The 18,662-nt window shown below is 38.0% G+C and overlaps 2 protein-coding genes across 2 annotated transcripts; both read left to right on the top strand.

Moving 5' to 3' along the window:
- Window positions 1-313: 313 nt before the first annotated feature.
- On the top strand, window positions 314-6,669 carry kyat1 (kynurenine aminotransferase 1). The gene is made up of 13 exons (XM_034196725.1): window positions 314-408; window positions 572-630; window positions 2,282-2,429; window positions 2,533-2,682; window positions 3,276-3,362; window positions 3,968-4,087; window positions 4,182-4,302; window positions 4,384-4,460; window positions 4,688-4,777; window positions 5,241-5,427; window positions 5,534-5,610; window positions 5,935-6,021; window positions 6,108-6,669. The coding sequence occupies exons 2-13, from the start codon at window positions 578-580 to the stop codon at window positions 6,174-6,176; spliced, it is 1,266 nt and encodes a 421-aa protein (XP_034052616.1). The 5' UTR covers window positions 314-408; window positions 572-577; the 3' UTR covers window positions 6,177-6,669.
- A 2,795-nt stretch (window positions 6,670-9,464) lies between these two features.
- On the top strand, window positions 9,465-18,552 carry spout1 (SPOUT domain containing methyltransferase 1). Its single transcript, XM_034196731.1, has 12 exons — window positions 9,465-9,583; window positions 9,667-9,706; window positions 10,557-10,670; window positions 10,751-10,910; window positions 12,568-12,657; window positions 12,733-12,782; window positions 13,655-13,785; window positions 15,702-15,774; window positions 15,881-15,979; window positions 17,513-17,615; window positions 17,972-18,119; window positions 18,258-18,552. Exons 1-12 carry the CDS (start codon window positions 9,536-9,538, stop codon window positions 18,342-18,344), a joined length of 1,143 nt encoding a protein of 380 aa, XP_034052622.1. The 5' UTR covers window positions 9,465-9,535; the 3' UTR covers window positions 18,345-18,552.
- Window positions 18,553-18,662: the final 110 nt, after the last annotated feature.

Genomic DNA, 18,662 nt, shown 5'->3' with positions numbered 1-18,662 from the left:
CTCTTTTGTCTTTTTGACAGCAGCATTAAAGAAAAAGTCAACTACAAATACAAAATATTGAAAATGTATACTTTTATAAGTAATTAAGAACAGTCTAATTACATGGGTTAAATCAATTCAGAGTCAATGAATGCACCTTTTTGCACAAACTATATATATATTATGTTTATTTATACATTCTATCTGCTTATTTTCTTTTTTATTCTTTTTTTTTTCAATTTATAGATTTTAAATATTTGTATGTTAAATTGTGGCGTCTGCCATTACTGCCATGGGATTACTACTGCGCACACTGGAGTTACATCCGGGTTACTGCTCGTTGACGTCTCGCCCCGCCCATCCAGGAAGTAGAAATGAAAACATAAGGAGGGGAGGAGGTCATTATTTCACTTCTTCTCCCGCTTACTAGTAAGTTATTTCACTTAAAAGTAAATGTCCACAGGGAGAATGTGCTCATTTGGAAACCTGTGTTAATGCATTGGATTATTTTCTAGTTGTCTGTTCCAGTTCAGTTAAAGACATGTTCAGTTTCAGGTGCACAAAGCGAATGATAAATGTCCCTTTATTACAGATCATCATGTCACGAAGGATTCATGCACGAAGAACAGAAGGCGTCGATAAAAACGTTTGGTAAGTTATAATAATGGGTTTTCATTTGAATAATGAATACAAATCTCTGCTCAGAAAGACTATAAACCAAACCGTGGTCACGTGGTTTGACTATAATAACTTTAATATATAATATATAATGTTGTTGGTGGAACATGGGGGTGTTAATAGTGACAGCCTGGTTCAAGTCCTTTAGAAATGATTAACACATTTATGGTTCCATGCATTCAAACATGGGACACAAACCTGTGGTGTAATATCAAGTTAATAAGTAACAGCTGATAACTGGGGTGTGTTCCAAAGTGCAATACAAAATAATCATTCATTAATACAGCTTATTATTTGACATATCAGAAATCAGATAATACATATATTTTTTTAACCTAAAGTGAAACCAAAACGATTTGAAAAATCCGCATTGTTTGTACTTTTAGGAACTGAGTCAATATTTTAACCCAGATACAAATGGATTTTTACAACAAAAAAACATTATCAAGCATTTGTTATTATTATTTTACTTACTTTTTGGTACATTTATTGTTTAAAGGTCCCATTACATGGTCATTTCTACTGATCATATTTCCATTGTTGAGGTCTACTAGAATAGATTTAAATTGTGCAATGTTCCAAAATCACATTGGTTTCTCACACAGCATCTCTGTATAGTATGTGTATTCACTCTCTGTCCTAAACGGCTTGTTGGAGCTCCTGCCCCCCCCCCCCCCCCTCTCCCTGTGAGCCCAGTGTGCTCTGATTGGTTGGGACGTTGCGAGGCTCGCTGGTGCGATACAGCCAGACACAGCTAAACTCATCCTGAGCACACAAACACTCACAGCCGAAGTAAAAACAATAAGTGTGGCTTGATATTGAGAAAGAAAAAGGTTGATAACGCTGTGAGAATGGGTCTGCTGTGGAGAGCATTTCTCCGCTATCCTAACTCGTCTATTACCAGCGTTCAGGGAGCTCTATGCAAGTCAATGGGACTCCCTGTTAGTTAGCCAAGGGATCCTGGTGTGTGAGGTGCTCCGCGGATTGGTCCATTTGGGCCAATCCGGTCATTTGTTGTTGATGTGGGAGTTCACACGTCACAGAACCCAGGAAGCAAACAATGGAAAAAGAGAAATGTCCAACGAGGCATTCTGGGGCAGCACAGACAGGTCTTCTCTGTGTTAGAGTTTTACTCCCTACAAGGTGTACTTTGAGGGTTTGAGACTCTGCAGACCGTTTACATGCAGAAAAACCTTCATAACACAAGGGGACGGGTAATAACCGGAAAAGCATGACATGGGACCTTTAATATTGAAATGTAATGAAATAAGTATCCTTTGTTTACATTTTGTTTATTTATATTGTATATTTGATAGAAAGACTTCATCGGTATAATTCTGTACATAACATTTTCTGTTTATATTTATTTTCTACTGTTGATGTGTATTTATTTACTGTTTGTTTATTTTCTATTTTATTCTATTTTGTATTCATGTGTAATGCTTTGTTAACATGCTTCTATGACCAACACAATAAATAAATAATCTAAAATGGTTGCAGGTAGCTCATAAGGCAGAGAACATGATATAACTTAGACATGATTGGTGGTAATATACCTGAGGTATTTGATTGAATCGATCATTCCATTCACCACACCACTGTGTGTTATCCTTCACACCAACAGGGTTGAATTCACTCAGCTGGCTGCAGATTACAAAGCAGTGAACCTCGGTCAGGGCTTTCCTGACTTCTCCCCTCCCAAATTCGTCCAGGAGGCTTTTTGTGATGCTGTGAACGGAGGACCGCAGATGCACCAGTACACCCGAGCGTTTGTACGATCAAACACACACCAAGAACACTTTACCTTGTCAAAACCAGAAAATGGTTCTTGAGTTTACTTCACTGATATTAAAGTCATGTTTTTATTCTCCTCAGGGACATCCTCGTCTTGTGCAAAGTCTGGCTACATTCTTCAGTAGGGTTACGGGACATGAGATCGATCCTCTGGAAGACGTGCTGGTCACAGTGGGAGCTTATCAGGCTCTCTTCTGTGCGTTCCAAGCTCTCATCGATGAAGGGGATGAGGTAGGAAAACTACAACAGTGGAACAAAGTTTGCACATTTACGCTTTACTTATTAAAGAGTCTTTGCTGTATTTCTCCTTTTAATTGGCAGAAAAGGGAAAAATAATTATACATATTTGGCAACACTTTATTCTAACTCCTCCTATCTAGCATTTAGAGGCTGCACAAAACATTGAATGAACACCCCATAATGTACCTTTTAGCAGATATCTTATCTGATATTTAGTAATGTAGTATACAGCTCTGAAGTTTCTCTGGTTTTACTATTTATAGGTACCGGTATGTGTTTGAGTAAAATGAGCCATTTTTTATTATATTCTATAAACTACCGACAACATTTCACTGTGTTGGAATTCAACAGACACTGGAATGGAATGGCTGCCATACATGTACAGATTGCACACTATCAAAATGATGGGGATGAATTTCAGCCCAAGTCAAGTCGTAATGTTGTCCCAGGCAGCAGCCGTAATTAGCACAGGTTAAAAGATACTTACAGTTAAAGAAAAACTAATGCCATTAGCCACATGTGTTTTCTTTCTCACAGTAGATTATGTGTGTTTCACTGTTGATAAAAAACTGATTGTGTTTCAGGTTATTATTGTTGAGCCGTTCTTCGACTGCTACCAGCCGATGGTGAAGATGGTCGGGGGAAAGGAAGTGTATGTTCCTCTGAGGCCGGTGAGTGGGTGAGGCAACCTCGCCCACGTTTGGAGTCCTTTTATGTTCACCATCTCTTAAGGTTTTGCTTAAGACTTTACTTTAGAGACTTGCCTTTATTTCTTAAAAATGTGACGTTAAACACTGGGGTACATGGGGACGCCCCAATGGTGTTCATTCTGGCATGTGAACATTACACGGAGACATTAAGATCATGGTGCATTAAAAACACATGAAATCTGTGGAAATAATGATTAAGCTATATTACACTAGCTTAATCATCAACCTTGTTTAAATGTTGTTCATGATGCTGCTTTGAGTGAAAGGATTACATTGATTATTTGACACTGAGGAAACACCCTGGGAGGAGTTCAAATCACGCACTAAAGAATGTCAAATCCTCTTGGCCAATGGCTTTTTTTTAAACTTTTTTTATAATAATTGTTGCAAAGAGACGCATTAGCGCAGGACATAAGTATGGAACCTATATTAGATATCAACAAAAAGCATACTTAAAACCAACAATTGTACATACCATCCTGTCTCTGAGCCTTACCCACATTGGGTTTGTGCCTTTGTATATTTGCAAAATAAAATGTAATAGATTTTATTTTGTTAATTTTCAGAAAGTGGAAGGAAGCCTGTCCAGTGCGGACTGGACTCTCTCTGCTGAGGAGCTGGCCAGTAAATTCACTCCACGCACAAAAGCCATTGTCATCAACACTCCCAACAACCCACTGGGCAAGGCAAGATATTTACATGTGTACTGTCTGAATCAAAGAATTAAAGCCAGCTGAAGAAAAATAAAATGTGATCTTTTGCATAATAAACACATTACAGGTTTACAAGACTGAAGAGCTCCAAATGATCGCTGATCTGTGCATCAAACATGACGTTCTGTGCATCAGTGACGAGGTGTACGAGTGGCTGACTTATGATGGAAACAAGCACGTAAAGATAGGTGAGATACAGTCAGAAGCTAACAAAATGCACACAAAGCATAACGCTGCATTATTATTTGTATTAACTATGTTATTGACAGCCAGCCTCCCCGGCATGTGGGAACGAACCATCACCATCGGCAGTGGAGGAAAAACCTTCAGTGCTACTGGCTGGAAGGTAACCCCTTTAAAATATTGAATTATTTAATAATCTATAAAGGAAGCTATGTTTTCTTTGTTTGTCAGCCGCATTAAGAAAAAAACGCTGTTCCGATTTTTTTGAAATAAAGTGTAAGGGCCCAGGAATACGTCATTGACATTTCTCAGTGGATTCACAAATAGAAACGAAAAAACACGTTCTTCTTTTAGTCACACAGTGTTATCATAACTTGTTTTTCCTCTCAGGTTGGCTGGGTCATCAGCTCGGGGCATATCATCAAACACATGAAAACCATCTTCCAGAACTGTGTGTACCACTGTCCTACAGCCGCTCAGGTACATAATTACATAATGCCTGGAGCATTTTAGAAACGTTTGTAAAAATACAACTTGGATTCAGAAGAGGCCCCACATACGGTTAGAAATGTGGGTTCTGTACTTACGGATTGTTCAGCATTGGTGGGCAATTAAAGAGATAGTTCAGGATAGGGATGGATAAGGTGATTGTGGACAATTTACATTATCGGGATAGTCGCTGGATGAGGGCCTTGAAAATTCTGTGTAGTTTGGGAAAAATAGATACGATTTAAAAAAAAAAAAAAAAAGCATTTCAAGAAGAAATACAATTTAAATCAATGAATGAATGTATCCTATTTATTGTGATTTATGATTATCTTATTAAAGTTTGTTTGATTGATTGATTTAAAGAGATGTTTCCTAAAAAATATGTGTCCTATATGCACCAGGGAAACTCATCTTTTATCCCGTTCTGCTCGTTTCTTCTCCTCTTCTTCTCCAGGAGGCAGTAGCTCGTGGATTTGAGAGGGAGTACGAGCTGTTTGGCTCTCCGGAGAGCTACTTCCAGCAGCTGCCTGCCATGCTGCACCACCGCAGGGGGAAGCTGGCCTCCTGCCTGCAGAGCGTGGGTCTGCAGCCCATCATGCCGGAGGGGGGGTACTTCATGATCGCAGACATCTCCTCCGTCAGTGAGTGGAGGACAGACATCCAGCACTGCTTCAACTGAAGTAACATTTAACGTCTCTTCTTTCATTAGGGCTGCCTGATTTAAGTTGACCTCTTTCTTTTTCACAGAGGTGGACTTTAATGATGACAGCACTAAGGATGAATCCTATGACTACAGATTTGTAAAGTGGCTAACTAAAGAGAAGGTAAATTATAAGCATTTTATTCATACTTTTTTATTTATCTCGGATTAATGCATTCCCTCTTAAAGCTGTTACTGTGTTATTGTTTGTTTTAAAAGCATGTTTGTCTGACATTACTCTAGTTGTCTGATGATGTACATAGAATATTTGCTAATTTATGTTGATTTTATTTCAACTCATTTTTGGAAGCTATAACACAAGTTTTGGATTTTGTTTTGAAAGAATAAGGATTGGATTAGTGTTTTTGTATAGTATTTGTATGATGCATTTAGGATATTGTGCTGAATATGTGGTGCTTTGACTGTATGATTTTAATTTGTCCTGCAGGGTTTAGCAACAATCCCTGTCTCCGCTTTCTACAGCCCAGAGCACGGAAAGGAGTTTGACAAATACGTCAGATTCTGTTTCGTCAAGGTAAATGTAACCTAAATACCTGAAATGAATGTAATTCTTCTCCTGTCTCGCTCTTTGACTAACACGTCCTCATTTCTGTCTAACAGGAGGAAGCCACCCTGGATGCAGCAGAGCAAATCTTGAGAAAGTGGAGTCAGGGAAAGTTAAATGTCTAAAATAAGAAGCATTACCCGTCCATTACAGATTTCCCTGCTTAAAACCGGGTTGGGTTTCTTCACAACAAAATGAGCCATTTTCAGTGTTTGTTTGTGTTTATGTCAACATATGTACTTTAAACCATGTCCAGCTCTATTGTGTCCTTATACTGCAAGACACCCAGGTTTTAGAAGGGGAAACAATTATTCTGAATGTTCTTGCTAGGTTAATTTAAGCAGAAATAATTTTTATTAAATGTTGCTCAAAGTTTGACTCAAGTTTCTCAGAGTTCATCAGAAGTCGTCCACAGATGATTAAAGCACAATTGAAGATAATCATGTCATGAAGAGTGTGTGGACAAAATGTGTGGTGAAGATAAGTGACACAGGTGGACTTTTGACTCCTGAGCTGCAATTTAGTTTATAGATAACTATCACATGTAATCAGCCTGTCCGTGAACTGCTCCCTATGGTGGCAACCTTTCTGTATTTTATTAAAGATGAAAGAAAACAGTCTTTGTTCACAATGTGGAAGAAAACATAAAACATTGTTGTCCGACTTTTCCACTAGTCGATCTGTTGAATATATTTGTATTTTCAGCAAAAAACTACAAAAGATATTTCAATATTTAATTGTATAGAGTTGCAATGTATCCAAGTATCCAAAAGGTTTAATAAAGGTTTGAATGAATCCACATCTTCTCCCTTGCAGTCAGTGCCACAGTGACGCATCCTAAAACCTGGAAGTAAGTTAGCATTTGACCACTTCCGGTTCCTTCGACAAAAACCAATGCAATTTCTCCATAGGATTTTGGAAAATAGCTCGAAATAAGGTCTGTGGTTGACACAAAGTGAAGAGACAGATCACGTTTTGTTCAACCGGATAATATCCACATGTCTACCCTACTTTTATAATTTTCGAATCCTAAATCTTATCGATAGATTTATAATTATGAAATTGCATTGGTTTTTGTCGAAGGAACCGGAAGTGGTCAAATGAACCGGAAAGAGTTTACTTCTGGGTTTTAGGACACGTCACTGTGGCACTCTATACATGTTTCAACGGAAGAACATGTTAATTACATGTAGTTAATTTTTTGTACACAAGTCTTGTCTTTTTTATTGAAAAATAGTTCCTAATCTCAATGAGACTACCTTGAGAATCAATAATAATAATAATGACGTTCAAGTATTTACATTTTAATTGAAAACGATTACATATTGTTGGGTCTTAATTGTGGTATAACAAATTAAACTAGAGAATGCAATTCCTGAATACATTGCTAGTGGGAATGCTTTATGCCGAAAAGCTGACGCTAAACTGCTATGCTGAAATGTAATGTGTAAGAAGAAAGTGAAGAATTTAGATTGAAATGATACATGAAGACTGGGGGCTTGAATGATGAGAGAAGAAAAGAAAGTAAAAAGGCTTGGAAAAGCAGCAGAATATTTGAACTGCAAACTTTTGAACTAACTTGATGGCGAATGATCTGTCGCCATGCCAACTGCATTTGATGACATCCCATAATACGCTTAGATGCATTGATGGCTGCATCGTTACTAAACCTGTGAAGTTTTGGGCCGTTTGGAGCATTTTCAATGAAGTTAGGAGAAAACCGTGTTTCAGGGTGAGCATTAACGGCAATTGAAGAAATCTCAAAACTGTCCCGTAGATGTCTTCACGGCTGGACTGTTAGCACACGTGAGTTATAGCGACATCGTCTTTTATGGCGAGGGATGCGTTTCCATGGAAACGGCATATGAGGACACCCCATAATTGACGTAGAGCTGTTGAGGGCTGGACCGTTAACCATTATCTGAAGTCTGGTGCTGTTTTGACCCTTTTCATAGGCGTTACGACAACATCGTGTTTTATGGCGAGGGAAACGGCATATGGTGAGATGTCAGATTTGACGTAGAGCTGTTGAGGCATGGAGAGGTGATATACAGGTGAAGATTGTGGGACGACCGGACCGTGTCCATTGGAGCTACAGTGACATCGTGTTTTATGCCGAGGGATGCGTTTCCATGGCAACAGCCTATGGTTAGATCTCAGATTTGGCGTAAAGCTGTTGAGGCATGGACCGGTGATATACAAGCGAAGTTTGGGCAATCGGACCGTGTCCATTGGAGTTACAGCAACATTGTGTTTTATGGCGAGGGATGCGTTTCCATGGAAACGGCAGATGATGACACCCCATAATTGATGTAGAGCTGTTGAGGGCAGGACCATTAACCATTATCTGAAGTCTGCTGCTCTGAGCATGTCTGTTGGAGTTATGACATCATCGTGTTCCATGACACAGGTGTTTATATTTGAGCTAACGACGTGTCCAGAGATCAAAGGTTTCCATGGTGATGTTCCATCAGTGAGAGGAGAGCGTTTTCATTGTTCTGAATGAGAGATAAACCTCTTATATGTGAACGCGTTGTTGAAGAACCGTAACAGATATCGGTGAAATTTCAAAGCATGAAGCATGTCAAGGAACTTGAGCATCTGAAGTGTGCTTTTTGTGTACTTTCGGGTCAATAATGTGGCCTTTTTGGCAGATTAACTAAAGGTGTGCGGCTGCTGTGGTGGCGAAAGATGAGGCTGAATTTACAATGGGGTTTAATGGAGACATGTTGAACGTTTTTGTCAAGAGGCATTTTATTTAATTATTTTTTGCTTATTTTTATTTAATTTTTCAAGCTACGAGATGTTTTCCTATGTTTCTCATGAAAAATTATGTCTCAGGAATGTAGGGTTTGGAAATTATGGCAGGTTTAAAAGAAAATATGAAGGCAAAATGAAATCTGTCCTCCACTCTAGCTGTGACATCACGCACTCTAAAATCTGAAGAAGGCCTCTTTACCAAGGTCTCTGAACAATGTTTAATATCTCTAAAAGTGAGAATCAGATTTAAAAGTTGTGTTACACGAATAATGTCAGAAAGATGTGTAACATTTTAAAGTTGGAATGAGGTTTCTGAGTGAAACAGTATGAAGGAGCAGTTAGCTGTTGAAGTTGCATGAAGATTGTTCAAGTCTGAAGATTTTCTCCATTGACTTCCATGTTAAAAATGTGATGAATTATGGGATGTATCTCTGGAATTATGAAAGTTATGAATAAGAAAAGTAGGCTAATAGCAATTGATTCCCGACCGAGCTGAACGTTTTGATGTTTGAACGGAGTTTCTGCGATGTGGAATGTGGGAGAAGAAGAGGTACAAAATAACCCGGCGGAATAATAAAGAATTTCGTGCGTCGAAGAACAGATAGTTGGAATGCTGTATCAGCATTCCCACTAAATAAGGCAAAAACTAGTCAGCTGACTTTTATTTTGAAACGTGTGTCGTGACCCGGATGTAAATAATCTTCACGTGTTGGTGCGTGTAAAAATGTCTACCGACGTCGCAGCGAAAAGACCCAAAATGGAGCCCTCTTTGGTACTTTCAAACTATTATATTACATGAAAGTATCACTTTAATTTTCTCCATATTACTTATAATGTGTTGGTTATTTTTTACAGCCTGAGGACAAGGTGGACTGGAAGAAAAAGAAAGCAGATGGTGAGTACAGCTAGCTAGTTAGCTACATGCTAAAGCAGTTTAGTTTGATACACATGTTCAATTATAGTTCAACTGTTTCATCGCTATTAAGTTAAATTATGTTTTAAAGTTGTTGTTATTTTAGAAAAAAAATGGTCTACCTAACGTTACAATAAATAATTACGTATGATGTTTTACCATGTGTTTAGCCACTCCATTTATATATTGGATTTATTGTTGGTAATTAATACTTTTAGGCATTGGTAATGTAACTCTGCACTTTTATTCAAGTAGGCCTACTGTACTTTTGTACAGTTTTGAGGTATTTATTCTTTATTTGACAATATGTTTTATATACTTCTACACCACTACATTTGTTTTTTGTTTGGCTATTGTTCACTATCTATATAATTGTTAAGTTATAAATGAGTTACTGTAATACATTATCATTTAATAATTGACCCAACAGTAAGCATCAATAAAAGCAATAATACTTTCATATGTTTTCTGGAACAAATGTTTCTGCGTAATGAATATTTTTACCTTTTGTATTTTAAATCTATTAAATAAGCACTTTTACCTCAGTAAGATTTTAATTCAGGACTAGTAACAGAGTATCTTCACACTCTGGTATTGTTCCTTTTACAAATATAATGGATCTGTATATGAATACTTCTTCCACTTCTGCTTTTTAGAGAGTAATAGTAGAAGTAGTCAACTCAGATTCAGTCACGAGTAGATTGACATCTTCTCCGTACTCACTTCAAATTGCCACAAACCAAAAAACCCTTACACTCTCCATTCAGATATCCCCAGTCTGTCTACATGTGTTCATCGCTTACCAATATCATTCATTCTTCTTTAAAAACAGTAAAGGAGTCCAAGAAGCAAAGGAAAGAGGCCAAGCTGATCAAACAGTTGGATAAGCAGATAGAGCTCGAGTCTGCAGAGAAGGCAAAACATGAACAGAGCCAAGACAATAAAGGTAACCTTGTTATCACTTTTGATATTGTTATTCTACCTGTGAAAGGCTGCGTGCTGTAATGTGTGGTCTGTGTCCCTCAGGTCGGGCGTACACGGTGAGTGTGGCTCTGCCCGGCTCTGTGCTGGATAACGCTCAGTCCACGGAGCTCCGGACCTACCTGGCGGGACAGATCGCCAGAGCCTGTGTCGTGTTCTGTGTCGACGAGATCGTTGTGTTCGATGAATACGGAGAAGATGTCAAGTAAGTTAAATCAACAGGTACAATATATCTGTGAACAACAAGCTGTAGAAATAAAAAAATCATAATTTGATGCAATAGTGCTAAAAAATACCGTTTCCCATTAACCTACATTAGGAAAGACATGTTGTAAATCAGCATATCATTTTTGAAGTAAAGCAACTAGTCAGTAGTACACGCACCATTCACTGCTTCTTATTCTTTTTACCATGGACGTGTACCGATTGGATCTCATGGTTATGAACGTGTGCTTGCCCCTTTATTCTATAACACATAGGTGTGAGCAAGCTCTCTGATTGGTCAATAGGCGTGTTTGATTCCACGATCAAAGAACGGTCAAATAGAACGTGCCTTTTCACAACAAGTCAGTATCCCTCCGCGTCTGAGAAAAACTGTATACTCTTGGTCTGAAAAGCAAACTGCTTGCAGTTTGCTTTTCGAACTGGAACAAGAAAGCAGCGGAGAAGTAACGGGGCAGAAACCCTCCTTTTTACATTACGAAACAAACTTCCAAACATAATATGGAAACATTTAAGATTAACTTCAACCTCCGGGGGGGTCTTACTGTGGAGGACTGGATTGAGGAGTGCCTAGAAAAAAAAGCACCTAAACGACAACATGCAGAGCTACGTGAAGAGCAGGTAGACCAACTGGAAAAGTACCACAATTCAAAAGCTAACTGCAAACTGGAACAAGAAAGCAGCGGAGAAGTAGTGGTTTCCATAGCGACACACAGCCGTTACATTGTTACATTGTCTCTCGTTGGAAAATCGTTAGCTACAAAATGTCAGATTTTATAGTTATCATCTGGACAACAGAAACATTTGGAGCAACGCGCCGGTCCGGGACACGCCAAACGGCCACTGGAGGAAAGCTCTTCCGTGAACACCACAGCACCAACTGCAAAAAAGTCTGGCATGGAGTTCATGAGTTGTTTCAAAAATTGCACGTTTAATGGCAGCATGAACATCCACCTTCATTCTGAGGCCAAAATGTTAAATATGTAAATAAATAAATAAATAGCCTAATTCAAGAATTGTTGTCAATAAATTGGTTAATAATATATAATTTACTATAATTATATCAATAACTGTAAGCGGGGAAGCAGGAGTGTTCGATTGATCGGCTCTCGTTACCAAGGGAACTACTTTATAGGAACTACTTTCTGACGGAGATTAACTCAAGCAGAAAGTGAAGGTTTGGGAGCAAATTAGCCCACATTATGAACTTATTTTACGATATTGTTGATTACAATGATAGTTTGTGTTATAGAATCGCAATCATACACTTGAGGCCGTTCTCCAGTACAGGCGTACGGACCTCGGCGCAAGCGCCTCGGTCCTGCCGCAGTACTGTCGTACCAATAATGACGTTAAAGAACGGCCTCTCGTGTATGATTGCTTAATTAAATGCTTGTGTACTCATTCAATTCTACCTTTTATCTGCACTGTCCCATTTCTTGTACAAATGTAAATGTCCCCTCTTTGGGACAAATAAAGGACTTTTAATTCTCATTAGTCCCTGAAAGTTGTAAAAATATGCATATAGCCTAATAAGCATGTGTTTTTAAATTAGAAGATAGTTGTAACCCTACATACATGGTAATCACCCCAAAGCCATCTGAAAACCAATAGAAAATACTTGTTCTTTTCTCCCACAGGACCGTAGAAGGAGAATTTAAAGGTGTTGGTAAGAAAGGACAAGCTTGTATTCAGCTGGCCAGAATACTTCAGTACCTGGAATGTCCTCAGTAAGTAGTACACTTATTATAAGCAGATCACCGCCATTTGATCAGATTCTGATTACTGCTTTTATTTTTACCCAGGTATCTGCGCAAGTGGTTTTTCCCAAAGCATCAAGATTTGCAGTATGCAGGTTAGAGTTCCAATTTCATTTACATGCTTCAATCTGAGAAGACACATTGAATATAAGAAGACACATTGAATATAAGAAGACACATTGAATATAAGAAGACACATTGAATATAAGAAGACACATTGAATATAAGAAGACACATTGAATATAAGAAGACACATTGAATATAAGAAGACACATTGAATCTAAGAAGACACATTGAATCTAAGAAGACACATTAATCTAAGAAGACACATTGAATATAAGAAGACACATTGAATATAAGAAGACACATTGAATCTAAGAAGACACATTGAATATAAGAAGACACATTGAATATAAGAAGACACATTGAATATAAGAAGACACATTGAATCTAAGAAGACACATTAATCTAAGAAGACACATTGAATATAAGAAGACACATTGAATATAAGAAGACACATTGAATCTAAGAAGACACATTGAATATAAGAAGACACATTGAATATAAGAAGACACATTGAATCTAAGAAGACACATTGAATATAAGAAGACACATTGAATATAAGAAGACACATTGAATCTAAGAAGACACATTGAATCTAAGAAGACACATTAATCTAAGAAGACACATTGAATATAAGAAGACACATTGAATCTAAGAAGACACATTGAATATAAGAAGACACATTGAATATAAGAAGACACATTGAATATAAGAAGACACATTGAATATAAGAAGACACATTGAATATAAGAAGACACATTGAATATAAGAAGACACATTGAATATAAGAAGACACATTGAATATAAGAAGACACATTGAATATAAGAAGACACATTGAATCTAAGAAGACACATTAATCTAAGAAGACACATTTCTTGAAAGTAATTGCTCTTTTTTCTGCAGGTTTGCTGAACCCTTTAGACAGCCCTCACCACATGAGGATAGACGATGAGTCAGCGTATCGGGAAGGAATCGTCCTCGACCGGCCGAACAAACCAGGAAAAGGCTCTTTGGTCAACTGTGGGATGAGAAAGGTGAGCATGGTTAAATAGATAATAAGTAATAGAGGGATAGTACAAAGTTACTGATGTCATGTGGACAAAATGCACAATTAACTAATTAAAGATACATTTGACTGATATCGTCCAAATATTCAAATGTTTGCTCATGATAACCGTGTAGTGAAAGTCTGTACATGCTTTGGCTGATCTTGTTATGACTGTGATTGGTTTATGACTGTTTGAAGTTGTCTGTAACTGTCCTGCTGCCTATCTTGGGCCAGGACTCCTTGGGAAAAGAGGTTTTTAATCTCAATGAGATAATAAATAAATATAGAAAGTAGGCTATAAATAACGATTTTGTTCTGATTTACGAATAAAAAGGTATTCTTTAGATTAATTTCACATTCTAACATTTGAAAATATAATAATATAACTTGAAGTTTCCCAGAGCTAAAAGTGATGTCTAGATATCCCTTCTTTTTTTCTTTTTTTTTACAACTGCAGAAAAACCCAAATATATTGCAGGGCTCGACATTATAAATGGCCCGCTGGCCCGGAAGCACTATTTAGACACCCCGGGCCAGCATAACGTACTTTGCACTTGCCCGCTCGGGCCACTAAAAATATTTCTTTAAAAAAAAATGTCCTGTGGTATTGGTATTTTGACTAGCAATTTAGTTAAATTGTTTCGTTTATCAACGCTACAACATAGCGTTCCGTGAGTCGGTTGTCGTTGTTGGGTGAAAAGCAAACAGCCGTTTGCTGCGGAGCACAGCGCGAGCAGGCTCCCGTGAGCGGGAGCGCACTCCTTCACTACAGATTATCGCGCCACCTAACCATTCGCCAAAATGTTTTTAATACCAGCGGTAACCGGCCAAGCGCCGGGCAAAAAACAATCTTCAAATAAAAGAAAGTCACCGGAGGAGTTAAAGGAGAGTGACAGGGAGCATGAGAAGAAGAGGGAGAGAAAGTTTCAGCCAGCTTGATCGATGGTTCTAGTGGTGCAGTGCCGTGTCCTAAAACCCTTTTATAATCTATCGATTAGATTTATGATTCGAAAATCATAAAAGTAGGGTAGACATCCGGCTGAACAAAACGTGCATTTATCAAACAGGTTTGTTTCCCACAGACCTTATTTCCAGCTATTTTCCAAAACCCTGTGGAGAAATCCCATTGCTTTTTGTCGAGGGAACCAGCAGCTTACTTACTGGTTTTAGGACGAGTTACTGCACCTCTCAATATGATGGCAATATAAACAAGGTCTTCTGTCGGCTCTGTACATCAATGCCGACCTATGCTGACAAGTAAGTGAAGAGTAGACAATATAAAGGTATTGGCGAAATGTCCCAGCAGTTTAGGATAATGAAGGTTCTAATCAAATCAATTACATAGCCATTACATGTCTAACTCCTAATGACAGGAAGGCAGAAAGTGCATTATACAAATAATAATACTCATAATAATAGCAGAAATGTTTTAACAATGACCACAATATCATTATTTTAATAAACCAAATATGAACAATTGAGGAAAATGAGGAAGAACTGATGATTCAAATGTTGTAGTACAAGTAGTAATGTAGTTAGTGCATAAATAAGGCTACTATTGCAACAAATGTGTTAATTTTCTTCATTATTAGTCGATTTTTTTTTTTTGGACGAATGCTCCGGGCCAGTGGTTACAATGGTGGAGCCAGTGATAATACAATTCCACCGGCCCGGAGGGCCAGTGGCATTTTACCCTTAATGTCTACCCCTGTATTGGGTTTTATAGTTTATTATAAAGACAAAGAAAAACATAAAATATTGACATTTAAGAGAAACTAGGGAATTGGTGTGTTTCTGTGCTTCAAGAGATGGCCCAAATTATAAAATAATAATCTAAATAATTGCCTATTATTATCATTGTGATTGTGCCATAGACTGATTGTCTTCCCTCTGCTCCTACAGGAGGTCCGTATTGACAAACAGCTGCAGTCTGGACTCCGAGTCACAGTGAAGCTCAATAAGAAACAGAGCAATGGTAACAAGACATTTTATTATTTAATATATTTTCTCTCTTAAAGTCCCCATGCGCTCTGGATTCTGCCACTATCAGCTCAGTGTGTCTTCCTGTGTCTCCTCCTCAGAGAGTAAGATGTGTAAAGGAGCGGTGGTCGCTCCTCACCTCCCCCGCACTGAAGGAGGTCTGTACTGGGGGTACAGCGTCCGCCTGGCATCCTGTCTCAGTACGTTTCTTATTCCTGTGATCAACTGCTATTATGCCCTAAATCAATTTCTAACATCTTAAACCATTTTAATCTGAATAGCTAGGCCAGTTATGTTTTTTTACGTTATCAGCTTAGAGTGCGATAACCACCATCATTTGTACATTATCGACTATTCTTCTAGAATAGTCGATAAAGGAACATTTTATATTTGAGCCGGATGGTAGAGGCGTGTTGCGGCTAATATGTTGTTATTCGCACTTTCTGTAAACAAATGTCCTTCTATTGACAAACGGCTTGCATCATTATGCCTGTTTCGGATGGAAAGACTATGCAAATGTTAATACTTGTTTTTATCATTTTTGAAGATTCCAAGATTTTTTTGTTTTGGTTGTTTTAATTTATCCTTTATTTATTTAGAATTTGGGACCTGCTCCATCGAAATCAGTCGCATTGACTCAAAGACACATTTTGAGTTGTATACACTGTTGGAAAGAGGAGAGTCATAGCTTTCTAATGATATCAGGATTGTTGTTGTTCTCCAAATATTAAGCAAAATATGTCACATTATATAATGACTGTCACCGAGTCATCATTTTGAGAAAAAGGCCTTCAAAGTTTCCTCTTCTCTGGAATCCATCGATCTGATTGATTATTAGAAAATGATCAAAATACTACGGAGGGAAGATATTTTCGTTTGGGGGAAGCTCGTGTGTGTGCGTGTGTGTGTGTTTGTGTTATTTTGCGTTTGTGTGTATTGTGTTTGTTTCCCGGGGAAAACACTCAGGAGAAACACCGGCTGTTGTTATGCTTGCTGTGACGTCAAATTACTCCGTTCTCCGCTTGTAATTATGCCGTTAAGCTTCAAAGCTGTATTTATCATCTGAATTTGCCGAAACAAGTTTAATATTCTGAAAGCCAAGACTTAGTTTATTTGAAATCAGATGAAAACAAACTGTAACGGACCCTGCAGTGTTATCTATGATTACTATACGCCTTACATTCATAATTTCAGCCGGAGGGAGGGGGAGCGGCGCTGTGGAACAGCAGAGTGGCGAGGGAGAGCTGTTTTCATCCCTTTACAAGCTTCAAAAATGTATTTATCGTGTGATTTTGGAAATAGAAGTTTCATATTCTGAAAGCCAAGACTTTGTTTGTTTAAAATCAAACAAAACACCCGAACCCCGAAAAACTATTTATTTACGCAAATCCACGTTTATTTTGAAATGAGCCGTTGCGACTTCCGACTGATTTCGATAGAGCGGGTCACATATGTTTTCACATTTCAATTCCAGTGTACATTGCTCTTTGAAAATGTTTACTTTCATTTTAATGCTAATATATTATCATTGTATATAATGGTATAAAATGGGGTTAAAATGAAAATAGTGTCTTTTATCTCAACTATTTCTGGGACAATATATCGTCCAAACAAAAGTATTTATCATGACAGGCCGGACCTAGCTTTTTCATCCACTTTGTGTACTAATCCAGTATGAGTATCTAGCACGCTGTGACTGCTTGACCCTTATCGCTGTTGGTTTGGTAATGCAGGTGCAGTATTTACTGAAAGTCCGTATGAGGATGGATACGACCTGACTATTGGAACATCAGAGAGAGGCAGCAACTTGGACCAATCAACACTCTCACCATTCAAGTAGGTTCAGAAACAATAGGATAACTATCGCTAAATTCACTCTCAACGAAGCAGCAAAGTGCGGCATTCAAGTAATTATTAAAAGTTCAACTTTTAAGGCACATTTTTGGCCAGAGATTTCCTACAGCTAATTTGTTAATGGACTCTTATTTACTATGTTGACCTGTGCTGCAAATAATTGATTTAGCTTGATGCACATAAATAGTCTTCTGGCTGCACACAGTAGTTTAATATCTCCTTTTGAAATGTAGTGGGGTAGAAGTTTAAAGCAGGATAAACCCACTTTCCAACACCACATTCTAACACCACATTTGAAGTCTTCTTATAACAATAATGGTGTTTTTCCCACTTTGTAGGCATCTTTTAGTCGTTTTCGGAGGTCTTCAGGGTCTGGAGGCCAGTGTAGATACGGACCAAAACCTGGAAGTGACAGACCCGAGTGTTTTGTTTGACCTTTACCTCAACACATGCCCCGACCAGGGCAGCAGGACCATTCGCACAGAGGTGAGGGCTCCTTAAATGACATATTTGATTAACTTTTGTGAGACAAGACAGATTTACACTCTTTGTACAAGCAAATACCTTATTCATTTGGATGCACACCACGTGTTAATTTACTTTTGTTTATCTTCTTTTCAACAGGAGGCAATTTTAGTTTCCATGGCGGGGCTGAGACAGAAGATCACAGCTGCATTTTCAGATGTTTCCAGCGGTTCATTAAAGATTTAATGAAGAAAGGAAGTAAGCAAAGACTGGCAGACGTTTTATAATGACCATCAAGTTGTACTTTTTCCATTATCAGTGCTGTAGTGTTGCTTACTGTAAAACAGATGTTATTTCAAACATTCAACATCATTGTTCTTCATTCTGTATGTCTTTGTTTGTAAATGGCTCAACATATTGTACATATTGAAATACAAAAACTATCCACAAGCTTCAACTGACTTGTATTGTATTTTTCAAAGCATATAATGACTCGCAACAGTACTTTCAATGAAAAACAGCGTTGAGATGGCACAACATGTACAGATAAATGTACGGAGGCAG

This window comes from Gymnodraco acuticeps, unplaced genomic scaffold (genome assembly GCF_902827175.1).
Source record: "Gymnodraco acuticeps unplaced genomic scaffold, fGymAcu1.1, whole genome shotgun sequence".
NCBI classification, from domain to species: Eukaryota; Metazoa; Chordata; class Actinopteri; order Perciformes; family Bathydraconidae; genus Gymnodraco; species Gymnodraco acuticeps.
Note: the sequence above shows the minus strand (reverse complement) of the source record. Positions and strands in the feature narration are given on the sequence as shown.